We start from the raw sequence: 15618 nt of genomic DNA, 5'->3' as shown, positions 1-15618 counted from the left end.
TTCCTAGGTTTTGGCCTGTCTAGGGAGTTTTTCCTAGCCACTGTTTTTCTACACCTGCATTGCTTGCTGTTTGAGGTTTTAGGCTGGGTTTCTGTACAGCACTTTGAGATATCAGCTGATGTACGAAGGGCTATATAAATAAATTTGATTTGAAATTTCATTACCTTTTTTTCAATCTTACATCAGATATCAGCTGATGTAAGAAGGGCTTTAATGACATGCCACTGGCTTTGAGTAATGCCAGTTTGTCTCTGTATGCGGATGACTCAACACTATACACGTCAGCTGCTACAGCAACTGAAATTAACAAAGAGCTAGTTAGTTTCAGGAATAAGTTAAGAATAAGTTAGCCCTAAATATTTCAAAAACTATTTCAAAAACTAAAAGCATTGTATTTGGGACAAATCATTCACTAAAGTCTGTCCATAATAAAGTGCTACTCTACCTTCTTAACAGCACTATCAACAAGGCAGGTCCTACAGGCTCTAGTTTAGTCACACCTGGACTACTGTTCAGTCGTGTGGTCAGGCACCACAAAGAGGGACTTAGGACAATTGCAGTTGGCTCAGAACAGGGCAGCACAGCTGGCCCTTGGATGTACACAGAGAGCAAACATGAATAATATGTATGTCAATCTCTCCTGACTCAAAGTAGAAAAGAGATTACTTGTATTTGTGAGAGGTATTGACATGTTGAAAGCACCGAGCTATCTGTTTAATCTACTAGCACACATCTTAGACACCCATGCATACCCCACAACACATGCCACTAAAGGTCTCCTCGCAGTCCCCAAGTCCAGAACAGACTATGGGAGACGCACTGTGAAGCAACACAAACATAGGCAGAGACACAAGCATACACACACCTGATACAGACACGTATACATTGGATTTTGTGTTGTAGATATGTGGTAGTGGAGTATGGGCCTGAGGGCACACACTTAGAGTGTTGTGAATTCTGTAATGTATGTAATGTAATGTAAATTGTATAACATTCTTAATTTTGCTGGACCCCAGGAAGAGTAGCTGCTGCCTAACTAATGGGCAACCATAATAAACCCCAGGAAGAGTAGCTGCTGCCTAACTAATGGGGAACCATAATAAACCCCAGGAAGAGTAGCTGCTGCCTAACTAATGGGGAACCATAATAAACCCCAGGAAGAGTAGCTGCTGCCTAACTAATGGGGAACCATAATAAACCCCAGGAAGAGTAGCTGCTGCCTAACTAATGGGGAACATGTAATGCTTGTCGTCTGGGGAAGGAGAGGACCAAGTTACAGCGTGGTAAGTGTTCATATTATTTAATGACATATGCAACACTAGACAAAACACGACACACAAACAGTCCTGGGGCCTGTTGCACAAAAGTAGAATTAAGACATCCGGGATAAATGACTCAGCTGAGCTCAATGAAGCCAAAACATGTGCGTCCAGGCTTAATTGGTTGCACAAAGACCAAGCCAGGATGAGCAGACACGGATTCATTAAGCCAGGTGAAACCAATCCTGGATAGGTGCGCGCTCACGGCTCACTCAAATAGACCCCGCCACAGATCACAGATTAACTGATTTACCATGGCAACTAGAGCCGCGTACTTTTCCCCGTCGGAAGCACAAATCCTCATGGAGGCATACGAGGAGGTAAAAGATATAATTAAGAAGAAAGGCAACACCGCCACAGTGATAAAGCAAAGAGAAAGCGTGGCAAAGTATTGCAGACCGCCTGAATGCGTAAGTAGTGCACAATTACACACTCACCGCTCCGCTGAAACATCACAATTACAATTCAAATATTTAATTCACATCTCCAAAAATGCAGTTGTACTGTAATTATGAAACGGTTAAATTTTTAATTGAAATGCACTGCAGATATGAGTGAAATTGTGTAAAGTAACTCCATCACACTGTATAAAGCTATGATAAATTTTTTGATATTTTTACTGAAAACAAGACAAAAATACCAAGTAATTTTTTGCAGTGTGACTCCATTAAATGTGTGTGTGTGTGTGTGTGTGTGTGTGTGTGTGTAGATTAAACATGAACGGGCCAAAACGGACATGGCAGCAGGTCAAAATCAAATACAAGAACATTCTGCAGAATGGTATGGTCCCTGACTAATATTTAACAAAGCACAAGCATATATTGTACCCAGAAGGTGCCTGCTCACACATTGTCTGTACTGTTTTAACAGTGAAAAAGAATACCCACAGACAAGGCACGGGTGGTGGGTCACCAAAGGCTGACCTTACCCCAGCAGAGGACATGGCCTTGGAGCTAAATAAAGGCAGGCCCGTCTTAGAGGGGATCCCTGGGGGGAAAGAGACGAGCATAGGTTCCTCCCAAGATGCCACCCGCTTCATTCAAGGTATGTCCTTCCATCTCTACATGGGATACAACCACATTCATATTGAATCAATTTGGACTGTCTGACTTTGGTTTACCTATTGCCTTGCAGTGCCTGGCAGCACTGTGTTCCTGTTAGAGCCACCAGCACAAGCACCAGACGATGCTGATCCAGTGAGTACTCCCATCAAAGGCATACTGTAGGCCTGGCATGTCTTGTCTACTAGCTTCAATATGAATCCGATTAAATGTGATAGGGTGAAGGCCCCAGTGCAGCAGCAACAGCACATGATGGAGACGATGATGAGGAGGAGACCATCTCTCTGGATTCCAGAAGGCATGAGGTATCATGTTAAGACTGTGAAAGTACTATTTACTCTACAATGGTGAGGAGTCCTCATCAAAATCAAAAAATCTAATTTCTTTTACAGGACCCAGATGCTATACAGTGGGAAAACCAGCCTGGCAACATAGTGCGTATTAATAAAAGGACACCACATCCTGCCAAATTCCAGCTGCGCTAATTGTATTGTGTTCACAGAGCTCACAAGCTATCAGAAAGTTGTATGGCAACCACCTCCGGCGCCAAATAGAACTGGCAGACATAGACATTCAGTACAAGAAGAAAAAGATGGAAAATCTTGCACTGGAGTCCGAAATAAAAAAGAGGACAATTAGGAAACTGGACCTTGAAATAAAAAAACTTGAGAGGGAGGTGAGATATGCCTTCAATGTACACTGTATGCTAACTGTAACACAAATGTATGAATCATTATTTTTCTTTCCTCCCCCAGCTCCAAGAAGATGACACAGCTCAAAATAAAAATTAGGTATATTCTCGTAAAGTCAAGTGAGCCATGACATATGAGCTCTTATTGTGAGCACACAGGACGGTGGCATCTTTCTAAGGTTTTTTTATTTTCCCAGCAATCAGTACAACCAAGTCATCGTTATAAGGCATCGCCCTCTTTTGCCCACCCCCCCAGCACCAGGTGTGGCCACTAGCCTATATGAAGGCCCAAAATTGTGTGTTCCTTTCTGCTCTGACAATGGCATGCCCATTCGTGCGAGATGTGGTGGATGAAGAAGCACTTGTGCTGAGGAGAGCCTTCAGGCGAGAAAGGGTCTTCAGGGACCGGTTGGACCCACTGGCCTTCCCTGATGACCATCTATATGAAAGATACAGGTTTTCTGCAGATGGCATCAGGTATCTATGCAGACTACTGGGTCCCAGGATTAAGCACCGCACTGCACGGAGCCATGCACTGAGTGTGGAGCAAATGGTTTGTGTGGCCTTGCGCTTTTTTGCTAGTGGAGCCTTCCTGTACTCAGTGGGGGATGCATTTACATTTACATTTACGTCATTTAGCAGACGCTCTTATCCAGAGCGACTTACAAATTGGTGCTTTCACCTTATGACATCCAGTGGAACAGCCACTTTACAATAGTGCATCTAGGTCTTTTAAGGGGGGGGGTGAGAAGGATTACTTTATCCTATCCTAGGTATTCCTTAAAGAGGTGGGGTTTCAGGTGTCTCCGGAAGGTGGTGATTGACTCCGCTGTCCTGGCGTCGTGAGGGAGTTTGTTCCACCATTGGGGGGCCAGAGCAGCGAACAGTTTTGACTGGGCTGAGCGGGAACTGTACTTCCTCAGTGGTAGGGAGGCGAGCAGGCCAGAGGTGGATGAACGCAGTGCCCTTGTTTGGGTGTAGGGCCTGATCAGAGCCTGGAGGTAGTGAGGTGCCGTTCCCCTCAAAACTCCGTAGGCAAGCACCATGGTCTTGTAGCGGATGCGAGCTTCAAATGGAAGCCAGTGGAGAGAGCGGAGGAGCGGGGTGACGTGAGAGAACTTGGGAAGGTTGAACACCAGACGGGCTGCGGCGTTCTGGATGAGTTGTAGGGGTTTAATGGCACAGGCAGGGAGCCCAGCCAACAGCGAGTTGCAGTAATCCAGACGGGAGATGACAAGTGCCTGGATTAGGACCTGCGCCGCTTCCTGTGTGAGGCAGGGTCGTACTCTGCGGATGTTGTAGAGCATGAACCTACAGGAACGGGGATGCAGAACAGCTGAACAAGGCCACAATTTGCCGCACAATAAGGAGTGTGTGTCTGGCTATCAAAGCATTAGCAGATGTCTTCATCTCCTTCCCTGGCCACAGAAGACTCTGTGACATCAAAGAGGAGTTCTATAGGATTGCAGGTAAGAGGATCTACAAATTACAGGACAACTGTTAACACATAGTAGGATACTCATTACTTTGTGTGACAGGTTTCCCCAATGTCATTGGTGCAGTGGACTGCACACACATAAGGATAAAAGCCCCCTCAGGTGCCCATGAGGCCGATTTTGTGAATAGGAAATCCTTTCACAGCATTAATGTTCAGGTGAACATAACTTTTTGATATTGTCCATTGACGAACACTCTGCATTGCCAGTGATGTGCATTGATTGGTGTAATATTCCTCATCTTATGATTTCAGATGGTCTGCAATGCTGACTGTGTGATCAGCAATGTTGTGGCAAAATGGCCTGGCTCAGTCCATGACTCCAGAATCTTTCGGGCCTCTGAAATCTATCAGTGCCAAGGTAAGCCACACAACCCCTATTTATAACCATCATGGCTGTGTCAAGATTATCACTGTGTTTATGAGGTAGTAATGATGAGATTTTGTGTTGACAGGTGAATTCTCTGGTGTGTTGCTGGGAGACAGGGGTATGGCTGCCAGCCTTTTCTCCTGACACCTTTCACAGACCCCAGGAAGCACAGCAGGCCTACAACCATGCCCATGCCAGGACCAGGGCCAGAGTTGAAATGACCTTTGGCCTCCTGAAGGCACGCTTTCACTGCCTTCACAAATTAAGGGTCAGCCCTGTTAGGGCATGTGATATTACTGTGGCTTGTGCTGTCCTCCACAATGTGGCCTGCCTGAGGAAGGAGAGGGCCCCCAGAGTGCCACCAGCCATGGACTGGGACAATCCGGCAATCTTCCCTGATGACGACAGTGGTCGGCTGCTGAGGGACCAATATGTGTTGAATTATTTTAGTTAGTATGTGTGCTTTCAATTTTGGTTAAATATGTCCTGCGGTGGCAGAGGAATTTGGGTTTTTTTGGGTTCGTTTTTTGACGAATTTGGCCTCTTATGATGTTTGTGCGGTATACTGTGTGTAATACAAGGCTGCAGGGAGGCTACTGCATCCATTCATTTGTCTGTTCAGTTGATGTGTATGGATTTGTCCTGCATTTATTTTAGTGTGCAGACATGCAGGGTGTGTTATATACAGACCTTTGAATGTGTATGTATAATATGCTTGGATTCTGTGCTTTCCATCTTGTAGAGTCACTGTGACTTCAGTTTTGAAAGGAGCTGATGGTTTACCTGCTTTGTTTTGTCCTTATTCAATAAAGGAACATAATGTTACACATTGTGTTTTTATATTCATATGGAATGTGTATTTGTTTATATGACAGAGTACTAGGGCCACACTGAAGAAAAAAGATAAAGTCATAAATTTATGAGGCTGGTTCTTTCTGCAGAAAAGCTACATATTGTTTTTACAGTTTTGATACTTATGACAATGTGATACTTAATATTCTGGCACATCAGCATGTCTTTGTTTATGAAACCATACTGAAGTACAATTTCACGAAATGCCCCACATCTGTCATTTTAACAACTGTCCTCCTTTAAAACAACTGGTTACAATATTATGACTTGTGTTTTTTTCCCCTCTGTGGCCCTAATATTCTATCATTTTATATATAGCCTTATAGTCTATGGGAAACTAAATTATCTAATGATAGCAACATCATCTAAAAATCATTTTTTATCCAAAATCATTGAAATTAATGATCACAAACGTTTAAATAATAACAGTGGGTCTAGTTATATGTGATAACAATGTATAGTGAGCAGTGAAATAACTATTGGTTTCCATTTGTGGTGACTGCTGACTGACATTAGGGATGAGATTAAATAGATCCTGGAATTTAGCCTGGTCTGGAGCAGGCTAGCTCCACAGAATAAATCTCCATGGTAATTTATACCATAACATATCCTCCTGCCCCCTATCCATCTTTAGTGCAACCGGATTACGGATCAATTGAGCCAGGATCACCAAGATATCCTGGCTTAATCCCTTATCCTAGTTTTGTGCAACAGGCCCCTGAAAGGTGAAACAAAAACACTAAACAGGAAACAACCACCCACAAAACACAATGGAAAACAGGCTACCTAAATATGGTTCTCAATCAGGGACAACGATTGACAGCTGCCTCTGATTGAGAACCATACCAGGCCAAACACAGAAATAGAAAATCATAGACAAACTAACATAGACAAGTCACCCAACTCACACCCTGACCATACTAAAACAAAAGACAAAACAAAGGAACTAAGGTCAGAACGTGACCTAACCATAATAAATACAAAATACAAATACAAAACTACCTTGTACCCCTGCACATTGACTCGGTAAGCCTTGTACCCCTGCACATTGACTCGGTAAGCCTTGTACCCCTGCACATTGACTCGGTACGCCTGTTATTGTTATTTTATTGTCTTAATATTTCCTTTGTTTTTTCATATTAACTCTGCATTACTGGGAAAGGGCTCGTAAATAAGCGTTTCATGATAAAGTCTAGATCTGTTGTATTCGGGCACATGCAGCAAATAAAATGTGATTTGAATTGATCCATCACCCTGATGGGGCTCAACACTCCAAGGTTCAATGTGTGGACGTTGTGTCAGATTTCAAATGGTCTGTGTTTTAGTCCAAGTTTAAATCTTATCTGCTAAGAAAGAATGATATAGTCACACTACTGTACAGTACACAATAGCACATGCTATAGCTCTGTTGGAACATGACAGAATACGCAAGGACATGGCACGGCTGGCAGGCCTGTTTACAAATGACATTATTGTGTAGTCTACTGTGGTGCAACTCAGACACTCATTGAACAATCTTGAAAGATCACATTGAAAGATCTCCCTTATCATGGTTGACAGAAAATAAGTACGTAGTAACTTTCGGATTTCGCGAAGAGTGAAGAAAGCATTGTTTTAATTGAATCAATTATGAGGCCATTCTCCTCTTAAGATCAAACTAGGCAAAGGCTAGCCTAATTGATGACATGTATGATGACATCAACACAGATAGCCTAATTAACAGTACAAATAAATACCAACAAATCCAATCATAGGGAAACAAATGAAGTTAGACGTGATATCACTCTTGAAAACATTTGCCCTGTTTCCCAGTATCTGGCCATGACAGGGCATCATCATCATCATCATGATAGAGATTCTCCTGTCAGCTGAGTGAACTGAGTAATGTCTGTTATTTATCCGTCTGACAGTGATGAGGTAGGCTTGTGGTAGGAGTATTGATGCCTATTGTGTGCATTACATCTACAGTAGACCTGTGCCTATGGGACACAGTCTTTTCAAGCCACTTCGATACTAAGTGATCTTCGTAGCAAGTTAGGAGAGTATTTTTGCAAACCCTATATATTTTTCTAACCTTTAACCTCTGCCTCCTAACCTGCTACGTTAATTCTCCTGAACTGTTGCGTAAGTTTACGACAAAAGTCTCGTTGGTATCAAGTGGCGTGAAAATAGTGTTTATCCTGTGCTCATAGCCTACTATAATTACAATACACGCGGAAATGTAGAGGCTCAATTCGATTTCACAGCCACAAAATTGGCTATAGAGTAAAAAAAAACATTGGTCTTCATTTATGGCAAGGGTAGCAATGTGGTTAAGGTTAAATGTTAGGTTTAAAATAACATTTTAAATATAACAATTGGAGAAACAGGCAGAGTTTATCCATCATTATGACTTTGTAGTTGTGGTAGCTAGTGACGACAGCTCACGCGCTTCTCTTATTCATATTACTGTTTCAGAGGAAACAACGAACTAACCGCATTCTGCGCTCTTCCTGTAACTCTGTTGTCACTAGTACGGAAATGGAATACGGTCCGTTATGGCTTGGATCAAATAAATGGAATAGGTTCTTGACAAGGATGCCTAAAGCAGTGTCCATGGTGGTAGGCTGCGCAAACCTAACATTAAAGTAGAAATATTACAAGGAGAAACGCCCTTCACGGGAGCAGATAGATAACGTGGGTCAATGGGATGTTGTGAAAATGAGTTCGTTTAACCTAAATAAATGACATAACCTACCATTTCTTCGTGCATTCCAACACAAGTTCTTGATAAGACGCCACAAACTGGAATTTTGAAGCTTTCTTGCCAACGCGTTGTAATCTTTTCCAAACCGAAGTCATAACTTGGTTGAGGTATTACAAAGTTTTAGAAAGTAAATTCCACTCTCTTGTAACTCCTTTCGGGATGGTTGTTCAATGACAGTTCGTGGTGTGTAAAACCGTTGTCTTCAAGCTGGCCGTGTTCAGAAGGAACAGCCGCAGGTGAAGAAGTTGAGTTGAGTCACATAAAACTGTCGCCATCAACTAAACGCATCGAATAAAAAAAACATGTAGCACGGAACTACCGTAATTATTAAATACAGTATTTATAAGCGGAACCGAATCCACTGTCGTGCGCATTTCAACACTTCCACATGGTCAGAATAAGGAAAAACAAATATCCTAAATGCAACTGCTAGTCCACAATATGCATTCCCGAGTTAAAAGACAGTGTCGACAATTCATCCAGGTATATAATAGCTGTCCTTCGCCCAGCCAGGGAAATAAAACTGTCCGATAAAGCCAGCATAACACATTTTAGGCTACGTTATACTGACAGTGCAATAAACTCTCCAAGTGGTATCATTTGTTGAGTCTGTAGGCTGCAGATAAAGAAGGGGAGCGGTTGCGAAGCATTGATGACGCGGCGCTATGCAAAATTCCCTGTCTTTTATCTTCTTTTTGCCTATCCGTATAACAGTAAACAATAACATTTCAGACTTTGGAATCCGTCCATGGTACGATGCCACTGTCAGTATGATGACCGTTAACGAGTCAGATGACACTTATCCAACTTTTCTAAAGTATATTCAAAATTAATACTTTGTCCTGAATTGTTCACTCAAACTATTATTGGCACTGTTCTCTGCAGTATACATTGTATCCATTTGTAAAGTGCTCTTGCCTATTTTGACACTTTTATCCTAATATTTGATTTACATTTTAAGAACATCCTTTAATTTCCTTACTGATCTAAACGGTTTGTGATTCAATTTGGGCCAAACGCACATTGGGCAATAAGATGATGCATGATTTTTCATGAAGAGAGATGTCCTGTCCCAACGGGTATTCGAAGTAGCCATGCATAGGGATTTTCCATAGCTGTGTGGAGTATATTTTTGGAAGGAGAAGAGGGAGGGGTGGGTGGACAGAGGCAGCTGGGGACAGAGAAGTGTGGTACAGCCTACACGTGGAACACAGCAGCTGTGTACCTCTCCTTTCCTCTTTGCAATAGTATTATAACAACATTGACAGAGAGGATGCACGATGGATCACAGGCTATAAAAAAATCAAGGCATGTTATGACTAGGAGTTATATACATTTATTGAGCCTGATTATGTTCAGAACGTCATTACTTAACATATGGAACTACACTAATAATGTTTTACAGTATTCAGGGAAGAGATCAGTGAAGTAGACAGCTGGCTAGAGCCAAGAGTTTCCTAACTCAACCCCACCTTGTTCACTGAGACAGAGTGAGTGTTCTGCCAGGCAGCAGCGGATGTGTAAGTCATGAGTCAACATGTTATTTATCTTGACTCAAGCAGCAAACACATCACTATCAGTGTCTGAGAGTCATAAGGTCAGGTAAAGACCTGAAATGAGCAGAGGACTTGTCTAATTTATCTTTGCTCAGGCTGTAAGTTAACTATCATAAACTGAGTTGAAGCCACATTACATTTGTTTTCATGCTCAATCGGTCAGCTAATACAGGACTAGTAAAAGGACTAGTGCACTACTTCATTTTTTAAATTGAATTGAGATTTTTTTAGGGGGTGCTACAGCACCCTCAGCACCCCTACGTCCTGCAGCTGTGTGTGGCCTATTTATAGAAATACATGGGACTTTCTACAAGGAATGTAAAAGCTCTCACCCGTTTTAATGTGCTGTATTACTTGAAAGATCACATTGAATATCTCCCTTATCATGGTTTATAGAAAATAAGTGCCTAGTAACTTTAGGATTCCGCTAAGAGTGAACAATGGATTGTTTTAATTTGATCCATCATCGTTAGGCTATTGATTGAGGCCCTTCTCCTCTTAAGATCAAAGAAGTCAAAGGCTAGCCTAATTGATGACATGTCTGATGACATCAACACAGATAGCCTATTTAACAGTACAAATAAATACCAACAAATCCAATCATAGTGCTAAAAATTAAGTTAGAAGTTATACCACTCTGGAAAATATTTGCCCTCTTCGAAGTATCTGGTTTATGTTAGGGTGTCATCATCATCGTGATGATGCAGATCCTGCTGTCAGCTGAGTGGATGGAAGTAATGTCTGTCATTTATCAGTCTGACAGCGATGTAGTAGGAATGTAACAGCTCTCACCCCTGTTTTCATGTTCTGTTGCTATATGAATAGTAAATACAATTATTGAAATGGGAACTGACCACCAATGGTAAAAATATTTCAGAGACCGTTATTACGAAAATACAATCAAAGGTTGCAGTAAAGTGGCCTTGCTCTGTGGCTATTAGGAAAATGATCATGGATGTCTGAGGCATGTATGGGGCTTCCTGTTTTCAATTAGTCATTTCCTGGTGGCTAGTGGATCTGTAATGTAGCTTGCTCAAGGGTAGAGTTGATCTATTCATGTAATTCCTGTCACCAGTTAATGTGTTAAGCAGTACACACTTAGAAAAAAGGGTTCTTCAACTGTCCCCATACGAGAACCCATTTTGGTCCCAGGTAAAACTATTTTGGGTTCCATGTAGAACCCTCTGTTTAAAGGGTTCTACATTGAACCAAAATGGTTGTACCTGGAAACAAAAAGGGTTCTTCAAAGGGTTCTGCTATGAGGACAGCCTAATAACTATTTTAGGTTCTAGATAGCACCTTTTTTTCTAAGAGTACACTTGCTGCTCTGACCTTAGCATTTGCTGCTATTACTTTTGATTCTGTCTTAAAAGAAAACATACTGACTCTGTGTGTACTAATATACTTATTAGACTGTAATTACAGAAGTTATTCCATTCCAGTTATGCTGGCATAATGTCTATGTAATATATATGGAAGTGTGGCAGAGAATGGAAGGAACTATGTGGAGACAACAATAAGCCGGGCCTACTGGTATAAGCCTCTGCTATTATTGCTTGATGTTGATGAGTTGTCATACAACTTTCCTTTATACTAAATATAATGGCAAGCTAGCAAGATAAATGACCTGGGATGTCCTGGTTGTATTCCTCTAACCTTCCTTTACACAAAACATTATGGTGTTTTCAAGTTTAAACAAGACTTTTATGTTTTATTCAAATTCTATTTCAACCACTAAATAAGTAGAAACACTAGATGTTCAGGGCTAATTCCGTTAGTAAGGAATGCATTATGATGGTAGTTGAATGTTTTACAGCTACTGTGTTCTGGACTCCTCCTCCTACCCTGGGGAGAGAACAGGGATCATTACCTAATAAGTCCATGTGTGGCTGGAATGGTTTGTTTATAATGGCCAGACAGTCAGAGTGGTGCTCTCAGGAATCAAAAACATGCAAAAGTACAGTCATATAACTTTAAAGGGCTAAACAATGATATCAATGGCATCCACATAACTTCTCCTGTGAGATACTGTAAGTAATAGTTAGATGCAAAAAGACACACTTCCATAGTTATCAAAAAGGCACACTTCCACGGTTATCAAAAAGGCTCACTTCCATAGTTATCAAAAAGACACACTTCCATAGTTATCAAAAAGGCTCACTTCCACGGTTATCAAAAAGGCTCACTTCCACGGTTACAAAAAGGCTCACTTCCACGGTTACAAAAAGGCACACTTCAATGGTTATTAAAAAGACTCACTTCCACGGTTACGAAAAGGCACACTTCCACGGTTATCAAAAAGGCTCACTTCCACGGTTATCAAAAAGGCACACATCCACGGTTATCAAAAGGCTCACTTCCACGGTTACAAAAAGGCACACTTCAATGGTTATCAAAAAGGCTCACTTCCACGGTTACAAAAAGGCACACTTCAATGGTTATTAAAAAGACTCACTTCCACGGTTACAAAAAGGCACACTTCAATGGTTATTAAAAAGACTCACTTCCACGGTTACAAAAAGGCACACTTCAATGGTTATTAAAAAGACTCACTTCCACGGTTACAAAAAGGCACACTTCCACGGTTATTAAAAAGGCTCACTTCTACAGTTATCAAAAAGGCACACTTCCACGGTTATCAAAAAGGCACACATCCACGGTTATCAAAATGCATACTCTGCAGTGAGCCAGAAACACAAGAACAAAAGTACAGTTTTTGGAACTAAAGGGCTTTCTGACTTCACCTTGGGAAACAAGATTTTTCAGGTTTTCTACATGTGGAACAGATGCTGATATCTGTCACAACAAATGTTGCCATCTAGTGGTTAGAGTATGTCAATAACCCCTTTCCAAACCAATATATTACAGTTGAGCTGGACCCATTAACGGACCATTGAAGTAGTGTAGATTTGACTTAAAAGACATGGTTACTGTCCATAGCATTTTTTATTTTTATGCCAAGATATTAAAAAAGCTCAATACATAAACTTCCCATCACAACAAACAAAGAAGAGAAATACTGACATTGTGTGTATGTGACTACGTGTCTAAGATTACATTCAATCTTAAAATTGTAGAAAATAAAATTATATTTAGAGAAAAATCTGTTTTACTCCGATAAAGGAGTAAATTACAAGGCATTTACAATCATGTATATGTAATATATATGTATATATATAAATCATCAGGTATTTGAAATATGCCTTAATTGGCTTGTGTTTTCAAGATACGTACAATTAGTCCAAATCAACAAGCAAGGTCTCTTTAACGAAGGATTGTATAGTAACAAGGTTTTGTTGAAAATGTCAGCTCCTTGTGTGATGGAGACGGTTCATCAGTAGGGCACCAGTATAAAAATGTTCTTCTGCCAATAACCTAGCTAGCTGGGTACAAGTATAATAAATAATAAAACAGCTATACAGAACAGGAAACAGATTATATTATGTAAATACAGGAAAAATATTAGTTGGTTTATAAGGAAATGTGGAAAGACTCTTTGATCCATTGGTCCCGGGAGTTTTGAGTTGACTGGAGAGTCAGTGAAGTGCCAGGTAGATTCTGAGGTACATTATCACCATCGTTCTCCTCCTCTTCATAATCATCCTCTTCCTCAGAGTAACTATTTTCTGTAGTGATGCCGCTCTCTGACAGCAGAGAGTTGGAGATGTCCTGAAAGGCTCCCTTGTACTCCTGGATGGACTCATAGAGAGACCACAGCTGACAGTGCAGAGACATGTCCAACTGTCTGAGGCCCACCTAGGACACACAACAGGAAAGGATAATTGTGTCAATAATCTCATACATTAACTATATTAACGTTGTCAATTTAATACAAATTTACAATAACACATGTAGGTAAATTGAGCAGAAATAGCAGCCGATTAAATAAATAATAAATAATAAAGCTGTGAGAAATTATCAAAATATTGTATGTATTTCTGTTTTTAATTTGCTTTTGTTGTTCATCAAATTTCAGTATGTTTTTTTTTTTACATTTCTTACGATAAATATTAATAAAATAAAATCAACTGATTGCAAAATTATGTCCAACCATTTCTTCGCGCAGCACTGCGAGCCCTGCGTCCAGACTTGCAGGCTTGCTGCGGCCGAGAGAGTCGATCACTGTAGACTCGCTAATGTCGGCCTGAATGGGTGTCAGTTTACTGTATACTTTTTTGATGTCCCTCCATGAGCCACCACTGGAGTCCAGGATGCCGCTGAGGCCTTTTGGCAAAGGGGGTAGTCCTTCGATTGAACAGACGCTGTCTGGACATTCAGGAGGACTGGTCTGGAACCCGTTCATTTTCTACCTCTGTATCAATGTATATATATTTGTTTACTTCCACGCGTCTTATTATATGCTATAATATAACTGCCAGAAATATGAAATCATAAAGAACATACGGATTCAATAACGGAAGTCCACTATCAAGTACAGTTTGTGATAATTTCGAAAAAGTCGCCTATAGCCTAGTCGTCTCAAATCAACAATCCACCGATGATGAGCGTTTAACAGAACATGTCGCAAATGTAGAGGGAATGTATAGTTTCAATAAAAATACCTTGCGTCACCTTCAGTCCGATTATTGTATTTCCAACGAGTCCTCAGTAGCACAATAGAGGCGCCATACACACAGCATCCATCGTAGTGTGGATGAAAAACTGCTTTGACAATGAAAACATAACGGAAGCCTATGCAAATGTTACCAGGATGAATTCATGTCTGATGTCCTTGCTTTGTTTCCCACTACGCTACGCTTTCCTGTCTCAACTGCCAACCTCGCCCTGGATAATATCCCCTCCCCGTCCCACTTCATCGCAGCGAGACCGAGGCGCTGCACCGCTTCCAAAATACACTATTTGGGGAGAGGAAACAGTACGTCCTTTGTAACGATAATTCCGAAACGAGGTTGGCGTTTTATTTCATTCTAGCAATACCAACATCTTTACCTTAACCCATTTCCAAATGCCTAACCTCAAGACAACACCACTGAAAACTCCCACTCAATCTTGCCATCCAGAAATACTGAATATTCCAATTGTCCCCACAATTAAATCGGGGAGTGAACTATGGATCTGTCTCCATCAGTACATTCCTACTTTCGTCACACGTGATGTCAGACAGCACTAGCACGATTTCGACTTAACTTGGATGAATGGTGCATCTTTCCATAGAGTTCCGGCATTTACAATATTACACTGACTGACACAAGGCGGGAAATGTGTTAGTCACACGTGATACCTCAATTCGTGGGGCATTTGTATTGTATTTGTTCCCTTGAATTATATTTATACTACAACTCCCAAATCAAAAAATATCCACCATTACAACAAACACACTGAAATTCGTTCAGTACTACATCACAGCAAATATCATTATGCATCCATCAAGTCTCTTATCAAAAACATCCTTAGTTGCACCAACACTACTTGTTAAAAAGTAGGAAAGTCCCACTAGTGAATATTACAAATATCTTCTAGTATAAATAGATTGCTACAACACCATACAATTACATGAGCATTCTGTC

At 41.0% G+C, this 15618-nt stretch overlaps 2 protein-coding genes and 1 long non-coding RNA gene across 6 annotated transcripts in view; 1 reads left to right on the top strand and 2 right to left on the bottom strand.

Annotated features, from left to right (window-relative positions):
• LOC115101454 (EH domain-binding protein 1-like protein 1) overlaps nt 1-9178 on the bottom strand; it is a 41028-nt gene extending 31850 nt beyond the window's left edge. Inside the window, exon 1 of one of the 3 annotated variants that reach the window (XM_065004896.1) lies at nt 8526-9178. In XM_065004896.1, coding sequence (XP_064860968.1) covers nt 8526-8629 — 104 coding nt within the window. In that variant the 5' untranslated portion in view covers nt 8630-9178. The remainder of the gene's footprint in view (nt 1-8525) is intronic. The other 2 variants (XM_029620947.2, XM_065004897.1) reach the window with 2 other exon arrangements.
• On the top strand, nt 4027-5782 carry LOC135562360 (uncharacterized). The gene is made up of 3 exons (XR_010459873.1): nt 4027-4540; nt 4822-4927; nt 5022-5782. It is a non-coding gene; the product is annotated as an uncharacterized LOC135562360 (long non-coding RNA).
• A 3839-nt stretch (nt 9179-13017) lies between the features above and the next one.
• Nucleotides 13018-15594, bottom strand: LOC115101453 (leucine repeat adapter protein 25-like). 2 transcript variants are annotated; one of them, XM_029620944.2, is made up of 3 exons: nt 14653-15594; nt 14142-14402; nt 13018-13846 (listed from the first exon to the last, which is right to left on the bottom strand). In XM_029620944.2, exons 2-3 carry the CDS (start codon nt 14391-14393, stop codon nt 13562-13564), a joined length of 537 nt encoding a protein of 178 aa, XP_029476804.1. In that variant the 5' UTR covers nt 14394-14402; nt 14653-15594; the 3' UTR covers nt 13018-13561. The 2 variants fall into 2 exon arrangements, with proteins under 2 accessions (XP_029476804.1, XP_029476805.1); XM_029620945.2 differs by having other exon boundaries at nt 14663-15594.
• Between the last annotated feature and the right edge of the window lie 24 nt (nt 15595-15618).

Source organism: Oncorhynchus nerka, linkage group LG19 (genome assembly GCF_034236695.1).
Source record: "Oncorhynchus nerka isolate Pitt River linkage group LG19, Oner_Uvic_2.0, whole genome shotgun sequence".
NCBI lineage: Eukaryota > Metazoa > Chordata > Actinopteri > Salmoniformes > Salmonidae > Oncorhynchus > Oncorhynchus nerka.
This window is presented reverse-complemented; position numbering and strand designations above follow the sequence as displayed.

Excerpts from the sequence above, each read along its gene's own strand:
- LOC115101453 (XM_029620944.2), bottom strand. The coding sequence starts at position 14,393 with ATGAACGGGTTCCAGACCAGTCCTCCTGAATGTCCAGACAGCGTCTGT. Across the intron at positions 13,847-14,141 it reads CAGTGCTGCGCGAAGAAATG|GTGGGCCTCAGACAGTTGGA; the intron begins GTTGGACATAAT and ends TGTGTGTCCTAG.